Raw genomic sequence first — 11,746 nt, forward strand, 5'->3', positions numbered from 1 at the left:
TCACATCAGCCTCTTGGATGTGTAGACAATGTTTTGGACTCTGCAGATTCTGCGACCAAAGAGAATCCATGAGCCCTTCCACACTGGAGTTGTGGAATGCTGGGTCAGAGTTGGTATAATAGGTTTAGTGGTTAAGGATGATTTGCTCAGCCTGATCTTGTCATTTTTTGTTTTTCTTGGGAATATGGTCTGTTTATAAAAGAACTTTTGGCAACCTGAATGCGTCAAAAGTTTTCACTCATTTTGGCTAAAAGCAGTAGGCTTCAGATGTCCATATTAAGGTCATAAAGCAAAAACCAATATGGAAAGCCATAGCTAGAAAATAAATTTCTATCCAGTGCTTTTGATTAACCCCAAAATCCTTGTTTTTCAAATTCATGCAAGGTTAAGATTTTCTTGAACTATGAAAATCTCAAACTAATTTTTTTTTTTTTGTAGGATGGTAGACTACATGTCTACTATTCTGCTTGGAAAGATCTATTTGTTACTTAATCTTCTACCTCTTTCTGAATTTTTGCTCTTGACTACGTTTCTTTTTCAGTCAAACCACTGTTGTTCCTAATTAGAAATTTAAATTACATCTGCTGCAGTTTGTACACACCAGGGGATATATTTATGTAATACTTTTAGCCAGCCAAGATATTTTTCATAACTTTAGCATAACATTTTTTCATAAAGTGCTTATTGATGAGACGTTGTAAAAATTGTGCAAGAATGGACACAAGAGAAGCAGTTGTGTAGCTCAGGAGAGACCTCACAGGAAAAACATTCCTTAAATATATTTTTCTTTTATATATTTATTTTTTATGGTGCAGGAACACATTTTCTTGCGCTATTCTTTATATATTCTCCCTTAGTATGTCTCATGGATGTGTGCTGTTGGAAAATGAAAATAATCTTACAAATTGTGATATTTCATTAAATTTCAATGAGGCAATTAAGGAAACTCATTTTCAAAGATATACATTTATTTCAGTGACTTGAATGTTGCTTAATCAGGAAATGCCCAGAATACTAAATATAGGTATGTTGGGCTTGTCTAGATCAGCGTCTTTGAGAGTCAGATTGTTGAAAGGGAAGATATGCAGGTTAAAACAGCAGAGGCCCTTGCTGTGGGTGGAAACTAATTGGCTGAAAACATGAATAAATTATACTTGTTATTCATGTCAAGAGCAAGAGAGGAGAGGAGGGACGAATATTTGTATCTACCAAGGCCTTATTTCTGCCACATGATAAAAAAAAAAAAAGATCCTTAGATGTAGGCTCCTCTTCCTATGTAGCAAGTCAGAGGAATAGAAGCTCAATTTCTTGCCATGCTTTCTTCTGAATATTATGTTTCAGATTTGGCATGTTCAGCCAAGAAAATGTTACTAAGAAGGTTGCTAAGGAATTCTGTAACATGAAACATTTATTCCTCGGACCTCTGTCCTTGAGCCTGGGGTTTTAAATGTTAAAATGCTTTCAATTAAAAGGCTCTGAATTTAGGGTTGGATAGTTCTTTCCCTCTTTTCATGGTCCTTCACTGTGTCTGGGTACTTGTAGGCTACACGTATTACAGTAGATTGACTGCAGTTCTAGTCCTAAAACTAAAGATTGTGGTATGATGTTATCAGACTTAAACGTCTCCAGATTAGATATTGTAGAGTAAGATCTTTTACAAACAGATTGATGTTTCTTTACAAATCTTTCACAAAATTTGCATACGGGAGGCCTATGGAACTTGGAAAATTTTCTTTGAAGCAGCTGTTAGTAAAGTCCTACCAAAGAAACACTTCTTGTGCCATTTGGGATCCTGTCTTTTAAACTTCAGCTTGCTATACCTCTCTAAAGATTTCTACACCCCTGGGGCCTCTGTGACGCTCCCCCACCTTGGATCTCTACTTAACATCATCCTACTTTGACACTTGTTTGGGTATTCTTTTTTTTTAAGATTTTATTTATTTATCTGACAGAGAGAGAGAGCGAGAGAGGGAACACGAGCAGGGGGAGAGGGAGAGGGAGAAGCAGGCTTCCCGCCGAGCAGGGAGCCCAATGCGGGGCTCGATCCCAGGACCCTGTGATCATGACCTGAGCCGAAGGCAGATGCTTAACGACTGAGCCACCCAGGCGCCCCTTGTTTGGGTATTCTTGTGGGGTGCTCCTGTGGCTTCATAAATTGTTCCAAACTAAAGTCTAAGCTCCGTTAAAGTGGTTGGTGTCTGTTTTTCCGTATTTCCCCTCACTCTTCAAAAGCCCCTTAACACAAGTCCATAAATAGGTGCTCTAGTTAAGTAGATTACTCTGGAAGTCTATCAAGAGGGTGAGATAAATGACAATCATACTGTATGCTTTCCGTATTGAGCCGAAGAGTTAGCCGCAGATGCGCAATAGGTCTAAGACAAAAGTCCTGGGTTTGAGTCTAGCACCATCACTTAATTAACCTCGTGACCTTTGGCAGATGATTTAATGTCTATGTCTTTATCAGTGATCCCTAAATTCCCTTAAGTCCAAGGGTTTGAGGATAACGTGATTGATCGAGAGCAACGGTTCTCACAGTGTGAGAACAGGGACATTCCCCGGGAATAGTTAAAAATGCAAGTCCTCCAACCCCACCTCAGACCTCCTGAATCAGGAACTCTGCGCTTCAACAGACCCTCCACGTGATTGAGGCATGCTGAAGTCTGAGAACTACTGATCTTTGTAGAGTCAAATCCCTGGTATGGCGAGAAGCTCTGTATCATAATGTTAGTGGACATTGAGGATTATGCAGTCATGTCACGGCTGGCATTTAAATCTAGTGCCTGTGTTTCATCTTTAAGGCTCTGTACAACGGCTCACCACTGCATCATAGTCAAGTGTGCAGCTATTACCCACAGAATTGCAGCTCCCAAGCTCCTATGAACTGCTGGCAATTGAGGAGTGAAAAATCTTTCTAAGGTGAACAAAGAATATGCAATGGACAAGGGATTAATTTCCAGTAGCAGCCTCCTAATTCTGTATTCATAACGTCGTATGCATGGTGAGGCTACAAATGCAATGTCTGTATATCAATACATTAGGTAATTGGGCATCTTGCAGCCCCATTTGCATGCAAAGGTGGTTGTACACTTCCCATTTACAAGTCTAAAATTAAAGCCCAGTTTGAAGCAGGCTGAAGTCTTGCTGCTAGGAAAATAATGAGATAAGGAAGAAATGACTTCTGTTAATCAGCACTTTGGCCTCTACTGTTCAGTCTTTGCTAATTTGTCCTTTGAAATTGTACGTTCTGCGTTGAAGAGACAGAATTCTAAGAGTATCTGGGTTTTTTTTTTTTAACCCTACATTTATAAGCTGATAGTGTTTATCCATAGCATTTCCCCTAAAACTGGACCCACACATATGTTGCAATCTGTTGCTGCCCTAGATTTCTGCTCTGTGAAGTATTTGTACTCTTGTGGGACTACATGCATCATCTCAAAGAACAGCAACCCCCCCACACACACACAGATTTACAGACTGGGTCTGTGGCATCATTTCATTTTAGTTCAGCCCACATTCATCAAGTAGCTACTTTGTGCCACGTATCGTGCCAGAGGCTGGGTGTGTACAGATCAGTCAAGTTTCTGGGTCCTCAAAAGCTCACAATATTTTCACAGCTTCCTGGTATCTCAGTGTTGCGTATTTTTGCTTAAACGAAGTCTTCCCAGATCCCCACCCCATGAATTAAAATGTTTCAAGCATCCTTCTCGGATTATGTTCTACCTGCGTCCCCAGGAGACAAGGGGACCTAGTGGACCCATGCCTGGAAGAGTCAAAGCCCCAAAGCATAAGATTATGGCCAGAGGTCCACTCATGAAGAGAAGGTGGCTGCTTTGCAAAGGGCCTGTATTTCCAGGTGGCAGGAGCAAAGAATGCAGGAGTGTTTTCTGTACCCCCAGTGTGGGTCACAATGGCAGAGAATGCCCATCTAAAGCCCTTTCAAAGGGGCTTGCCCACGAATGCCACCTGGAGGAACAATGGATCCCTACAAAGACAGTTTACCAGGAGCCAACTGTGAGGCAGTCACTGTCCGTCTTCACCAGCTGCTTTATATTTCCATATTTGGCCATGTGCGTTTGTTTTACTTTGTCAACTAGATTGTAAGCTCCCAGAGAACAGAGCTGCGTCTTAAGAAGATTATCTTCCATGGTACCTATTTGGTGGTGACGATCATAAATATATAAGCAGGAAGACTGCCTGGAGGTTTATATACATTAGTAGTTTCTTGTGGTAATCAATGTTTTTCTCTTCGTTCCAGCCCAGATGCATATACTGTTATAGCACCCAATGAAAACCGAAGAAATCAGATACAAAGGAGTACGTATATTTATTCAATCGACATTCAGAACTCTTCTCATCTTCTTATAGAGCAGGATTGGTTTACTTCGGTTTGTAGTATTTTTATTTTCTCGTTTGTATAGACTGACCAGATCTTATCAAGTTTTTTTTTCTTTAACTTTAGCTGCTTTAATTATACCTTTTAAAATTATTCTATTGTTGGTGCTTCTAAATTTGTTTCTCTATGTTAATAGTAGAACTCATAGTGCAATTGTAAATCTCAAAATTCCGTTGGCCTAAACTTTTTCACATCTATTGTCAATGAATCTATCTAATTCCCAGGAAATTGGGCTGAGTGCAGATACTTTTACAGGACTACGAACACTTGTGGAGCAGATGAATTATATATGAAATAGATCATGACGTAATTTGTCCCTTTCTTGATCTGTCCTGCCCCATCCCTTCTTAATAGAATTTTTCTTTAACTTCTGTGCTCCCGTAATTTTGTAAGTATCAGAGTCTACCCTAAGCTGTTTTTATTTGTGTACCTCAGTTTCCTTGTAAGATTACAAGCTGTTTGAGGGCAGGGACTACACCTTACTCATTTTTGTGTTCCTTGTACCTAGTGGGTGTGTAACATATTTGGCTGAAATTATATGGTAAAATAAATGCTGGCATTTAAAGTTACAGCATTATACCTTAGAGGTGGATGGAGAACTGAAGTTCCACTAGTTCACGAAGAAGTTATGAGGCTTGTTCAAGTCAAACTGTGGGGCTAGCCCTGACGTTCTGTGCTCTCCTTTATTAGATCTTGGTAGGAGATTTAATATTGTGGCTGAGAATGGACCTACAGCCACAACAGGAAAGCAGGTCTCTAAATTAGAGACTTGGGTCTCCAGCAGACAGGTACCCCCCTGGGTGGTACACCTCCATCAGTGCTGAATACAATAATCACAACTATGCAGAGTGATTGCGGGTACTGCCGCAGGTGACCAGCGGAATCCTTAAAAGATTTTAAGGATTTTAAGCATTTTACAAGCTTTTGATTTAAATACTTTCCAGGAATTGAAGCCTTGGTGTGGTCTGGAATTTTGGGATGTTTCAGAAGTTTTGTTTTTTTTTCTAATAGTTAAAAACTGCCATATATGGACATTTGAAACAATCAGGTCTAAGGGGTAGATTCAGACGTGCCCTGGAAGAACGGTATTAGTATTTTTTGGCGCCCCCTGCTGTCACACAGAGGGTATATTTGGGGAAATAGCACCGCTCCACCAAGAGGAGGCTTTCTGCCTGGTGGTATCCAGCTCAAGGAACCCACGAACCCTCACGCCTCCCAGTTGCAGTAAGCTTGGGGGACATTTAAAATACAGTTAATATGGGCATCAGAATTCTCTGGGGATATGTTTACTGTGTGTGAAGAGTTCTTACCGACATAAGAATATTCTCGTTTTGCACACATTCTCTAGAGGAAATTAAAAAAATTAACTTGATGTAGGGTTTTAAAAATGCCAGAATGAGAGGAAAAACTAAACTCCTTTATTTTAGTAGGAGTTCAGGTTTGTTTGTTTTTTTTTTCCCCCTCAAATCTGAACCTTCAGTTCATACTCTTGGAGAGAAAGTGCCTCGGAGCGGGGGGCGGCGCGTTGGGCCCAGGGTGACTCCAAGGGGCGGCTTCCTTTCCTGGATATTTTGTCCACTTGTGCTTGCATGTAGTTAATTGCCCTCTGATGTTTGTTCCTTAGGCTTTCAAGGGACCTGTTTCCTTTTCACATTCTAATAATTGATGATTTGACATTTCTCACCTGGCTTAGTTGCTGAGCAAGAGCTACAGAGTCTTGAGAAGTGGAAGGAGCAACATGCAGCGAAGCCCGTTAACCTGGCGCCAAGGCGGTTAGGTAACCCAGCGAGTGCCTGAATTGGGGAGCACGGGGCCACCCAGGGAACCTGTTAGTGCCTTGCCTGTACTTGTCTTTGGACGCAAGTAATAGGTTTTTGGGTCACTGTGCTGCTTGGAATGGAATGCATTTAAAACTGAAACTCTTAGGTAGGCAGGTATGTTACTGTTTCTGATCTTCTGCAAGAAGCAAACGTATGATGCCACAGTTATGTGGGAATAAAGTGATGTCTTAATTGCTGAATAATTTAGAGCCTCTTAGATGATCAGCTCTCAAGAAAGCTTACCTGGGGCGCGGCATATGCCTTGTCAGAGCACTAGGCAAGAGGACAGTAAACGCTAGTACAAGCATATTAATCCTGGCAGTATTAAATGCTAATGGGGGAAAAAAAATGAATGGCGATTCAATTCTAAAACTAAGATGAGAATGAGCTGGGGCCCCGGTGGTGGGTATAAAGAGAACACCGGCTGTGTTTTCATTCTACAGACAGAGAGACCTTTGGGCCTCTGGAGCGCATGCTCCTGTGATGAATTGTGTGGGCTGCCTTTGCCTGGTGTTTGAATCATTCAACAGGGATGCCACCTAATGGGAATCATTCACGTCCTTTCTTCTCCTTTCTCTTCCAGCAGCATCTGAGAACTGAAAGGTCTGGATACACTGTTCCCACAGATTCAGTTAATACAAATGCCTTAGAGTCGGGGGCTACTTATTGTCGCAATAGTTTTAGAAAAGTAGTTTTTCCAGGATATAGGTTAAAATAAGCTAATTCGGAAATCATTTAATGGGTGAAAGTAATGGTATTATCACCATCATTCCACTGTATTTCATGAAAGGGGTTAATCTCAAGTGTCACCTTTATGCTGAATAAGCCACATTTGAGGGGTATGACCAAGAAATAGCTTCGTCCTTCCTAATGGGCCCCCTCAAACTGGCTACATGGGACTAGTTTTTCCCATGCTCTTTGGATGAAATTAGATCTTTTTGGTCTTTCTCAAATGAAAGCTGTCCAGCTAATTCTAGGCATTAAACAGTATCATTTAGTAATTATGTTCAGTCCCAGGTACTAATCAAAACTCTGTTACTAATGGAGATTAAAGTTTCTTCCCTGCTCCAGCCCAGGCCTATTCTGGGTAGAAAACTAGCAAAGGAATTGGGACATGGCTGAATTTTTCTCTATTGACTCCTCTGTTCCCAGATTCTGACCCCTGCTGGGTCAAAGGAGGAGAGAGAGAGAGAAGAGAGGTAGGATCTGTACTGCACAGATCCTGGTTTCTGAAAGTCTTGTTGAATCCTTACTGTGCATTCCCACCCCTGGGGTTCTTGGAGTTTTTCAGAGTCCCCTTGCCTACCATTCATCCCTCACTGGATTTCCCTGACATACTTTCCTGCTAGTGTGCTTGGCTTCACCATTGGCTCTTAACTAGGTAGACATCTTTGTAGGGCTCCATTATTCCTCCAGGTGGCCCACATGGGCAAGTCCTTTAAGATGGCTTTAGATTGCTGTTCTCTTTCATGACATCCCAGATTGGGAGCATAGGAGACAGTTATGCATCCTTTCTTCCCCCAAACTCGGGGAGTACAGACTCTTTGCCATGCAGCCACCTCTTCTTGATGACCTGAGTAGCCACCTAATAGCAGCCAGGTGCGTGTAGGCTTTGACTTTTCTAGGTACAGGTCCACTAGGTACTTCAGTCTCTTGGGGACGAAGATTGCGTTCTCCAAGTGATTTTCATTAAACCTCTTTTGCTCATCTTGACGTCACTATTCCTTCTTCCCCAAATACGCAGAGAAAATGGAATCCACAAAGACCTCTTTCCTCTGATTTCTACCTTCCTTTGACCTATCCAACCTCTTTTATAGGCTGAAGGCGGTTGCTAGTTAAGGTTCCCGAGACTGTTTTTCAGTTACCCCCTTGCAGATCCTGCTGAGGGAGCCAGGCCCCTCACTTTAGAATTTGCAGCAGTTGGTGCCTGTTATCTTGGGACCTTAGCCAATATGAACACGAGTCTCATTGTAGCTTTCTGTTAATGATATATCTAGGAATGGTCAAGGTTCGATGCATGGGAAGAGGCTGGGGGTAAAAAAGAAAAGTCTAGAATGCATTAAACTTTGAGAAGAGTTTTGAACAAAACCTTCAAATTCGTAGGCATCTGACTTTCTTTATTTCCCTTAATTCTCAAGTCCTCCCCTATTCCTCTACCCTTTAGAATATTGGAACAGTTCCCGGAGATGCCAACAGTGGCTGTAACACTAGATAAAAGCTTCAGTAGCCCTCACTGTTTCTTTCCCATTCCCCAATTCCCCACAACAGAGACTGAAGGGCCCGAACCAAATAGGTCTTACTTATCTTTTGGGACTCAGAAGAAATGTCCCTATGGTATTTTTATCAGTTCAATTACAAAAACTACAGTGAATGCAAATTGTTTTAATGCTTCTTCTGTGAGAATGAATCTTGCAGAGAACTGACACTTTTAGTGACCAAAGCACCAGAGAATTATTTCAAAGGAATTTTTATAATACACATACACATATTTCTCCATACTTAGGAGAAATCCCTAAGCAGCAATTCTTAGATGATGGTCAAGCTGCAAGGATTTCTGTCCCCAAATTGTTAGAGGTTTAGGAGAGAACATGCACATAATCTAACATCCGTATTGTTCTCTTGAATACCTAAAGAAAGGATAATAAATAGTATGGATTGACAATCAGTTACTAACTAAAATAGTCCCATTGTAATTTTAAAAAACTGGGTTATAAAGACTATGTATTTATCTAGTGGCAAGACTCCTGAGGATTTCCTGCACTTTGCTACTAGAATATGAGGCAGTAGAGTCAAAAGAAGAAAAACAAAGCATCACTGATCATCATCCTTAGTAGGTTAAGGAATGGTTGTACTCAAGCAGGAGGAATGTTCTAGAATTTCTAAGACAGGGACTATTATTATTTAGCATGGACCTTCAGGTGTAATTTCAGTCTAAGTAAAGACTTGAATACCTACATAACTGAAAACCTTAGTGGGATTGTCCTCTTCTTTCAGGAATATGGCACCATATTCTGTCTAGCTCTGTTTCTCTTTTAAGAAATTACCATTCTCTAATGTCTTAGCAAGAAAACTGGTTATATCCTTATTTCCAGGGATATGAAAATGTTAAAGAAATTCACAGTGTAGACTTATCATGTATTAATTAGTCTTTGAAGGCTGACATTTCAGCTTAATATTCATGTTTCACATTTGTGACTTTTTTTTCCATAGGTGGAAGCCAATCAGAGGCTGAAGTCAGGCAGAAACAACAACTCCAACTGATGCAATCTAAATACCAGCAAAAGGTCAGATTCCATGTTTTTTAGTTTAATTTTGGCAAGGAATTTGAGTACCAGCACTTTCAATAACCATGGAATAATACAGTAACTTTACCCAAAACATAAAACCTTTAAATCGATTGCAAAAGGAGACTCTCACAATCAAAGAAATTAGGAAGTGAGAAGTGAAGAGACAGATATCTAGAATTCTTATCCAAGGCGTACGTATCAATCAGGAGGACCCTTGATAAAGGGATTTACTGTTTATAGCTTAACTCTACCATGTTTTGAATGTTTTATTCCAAGAACATGGATTTGTTCACCTAATGCCTGTCATGAAAGTAGTAGAGAAAGATTTAAGATGCCAGTGACTTTTTTTTTAAATAATGAACTCTATGAATTTTATAATAAGGAAATGTTATCTGTTCTTTCTCTCCCCGCAACCTGGGCGGGGGGTGGGAAGACAGAGACCAAGGAAAAAACACAAGAGATTAATTTCACGGGCAGGGGATGCAGCCTGACCATCCTCTGTGATCGAAGTAGCTGGAAGTGCCAACCTATAATCATGGTGAGGTGTAGCACAAACAATACTGTAATTTGCCTTTCATCATAATTTTGTGTTCCAGAAGTTCAGACTGAAAAATAGTAACTGTGTTTTGTCCTCTGTAATTTCAATACAATTCAGCTAAAAAGAGAAGAATCCGTAAGAATCAGGAAGGAAGCGGAAGAAGCCAAAATGCAAAAAATGAAGGCAATTCAGAGAGAGAAGGTAAGACGGTAGAAAGGATGATGAGCTACCCTTTAAGGAAGGCTTACTGCGTGCCAGGTTCTCTTCTCCACACTGCCCACACACAAATTCATTTAATTCTCACAATAACTTTATGAGTATATGTTATTCTTATTACCTAAGTTTACAAACGAGGAAACTGGCAGAGAGGATAGATAACTTGCCCAAGGGCTCATGGCCAGTAAACAGACTGGCCTCCAAGCTAGAGTTCTTAGTGACCACACTGTCTCACTTCCCAGGCAAGCGATCCCAGTAGGGGCTATGTATTTAACCAGAAGGCAAAGTAGTTAGTAACGATAACATTCGGGGCACTGCCATGTTTATATCCAAATATTGAATTTTCTGGGAGGAGTGTACAATAGGTGAACATACCTCTCTTCCTGATAAAAGAAAAAGCGTGCATTTGCATTTCAGTATTACTGATAGGATCTATGCAAAATCTCAAAGCGAAAGTGATGTTTTTCATTTTGATAACTCTTTCTGGGGCTCGGCCAAAAAAATCTCTTAAAAATGCTTTTCGGGGTGCCTGGGTGGCTCAGTCGGTTAAGCGGCTGCCTTCGGCTCAGGTCATGATCCTGGGGTCCTGGGATCGAGCCCCACGTCAGGCTCCCTGCTCAGTGGAGAGCCTGCTTCTCCCTCTCCCTCTGCCTGCCACTCTGCCTACTTGTGCTCTCTCGCTATCTCTCTGTCAAATAAATAAATAAAATCTTTAAAAAAAAATGCTTTTCTGCTACAGAAGAAGGAAGAATGTAGTGTTGTTCTACCCCCACCTCTCCTTCCTCCTCCCATTCTCCACAAAGTCCTAAGCTGTAGTAGGTTTTAAGTACTGGAGGTATGGGGGGGGGTGCCTGGGCGGCTCAGTCAGTTAAGCGTCTGCCTTCGGCTCAGGTCATGATCTCAGGGTCCTGGGATCGAGCCCTGTGTCGGGCTCCCTGCTCAGTGGGAAGCCTGCTTCTCCCTCTCCCACTCCCCCTGCTTGTGTTCCCTCTCTCACTGTCTCTCTCTGTCAAATAAATAAATAAAATCTTTAAAGAAGAAAAAAAAATACTGGAGGTATGGGGACGTTGGCTCATGATACTCACCACTGAGCATGGCACCTGCTGCAAGTATAAGTCATGGAAACACCGTTCCTATTCTTGCTGTCTGCCTGCCTGTCTGTTTGCCTCTTTCTCTCTCCCTCCTTCCCTTTCTTTCTTTTTTTTCCTTTTAAAGACTGAGTATTGGTCAAAATTTAAGCCTGGTTACCGAGCAATAGATATTTTTACCAGTTGGAGTTAATGAAGCCAAAATGTGATGGCTTATAAAACACATGCGAGTATATGAGTCTTTTCTGCTGTCCACCTGGCTGGTGAGCAGACTGTCTTTCTTGTAAGGTATTTGGTTATGTTGTATGATCTTGGGCAGCTCCCCACCATGCCCCTAAACTAAGCCCCACCTCCTCCTCTTCTCTCGTGGCTGGGAGCATCTGTAGATGGAGATGTGGGCTCTG

General features: G+C 41.3%; 1 protein-coding gene across 3 annotated transcripts in view; it reads left to right on the forward strand.

Annotated features, from left to right (window-relative positions):
* EPSTI1 (epithelial stromal interaction 1) overlaps nt 1-11,746 on the forward strand; it is an 89,847-nt gene that overhangs the window by 14,494 nt on the left and 63,607 nt on the right. For all 3 annotated transcript variants that reach the window (XM_081814966.1, XM_081814967.1, XM_081814965.1), the window contains exons 2-5: nt 4,256-4,314; nt 6,087-6,170; nt 9,424-9,497; nt 10,156-10,239. In XM_081814966.1, coding sequence (XP_081671092.1) covers nt 4,256-4,314; nt 6,087-6,170; nt 9,424-9,497; nt 10,156-10,239 — 301 coding nt within the window. The remainder of the gene's footprint in view (nt 1-4,255; nt 4,315-6,086; nt 6,171-9,423; nt 9,498-10,155; nt 10,240-11,746) is intronic.

The sequence above is a fragment of the Leptonychotes weddellii genome, chromosome 3 (genome assembly GCF_054177405.1).
Source record: "Leptonychotes weddellii isolate Sample4059 chromosome 3, ASM5417740v2, whole genome shotgun sequence".
Lineage (NCBI taxonomy): Eukaryota > Metazoa > Chordata > Mammalia > Carnivora > Phocidae > Leptonychotes > Leptonychotes weddellii.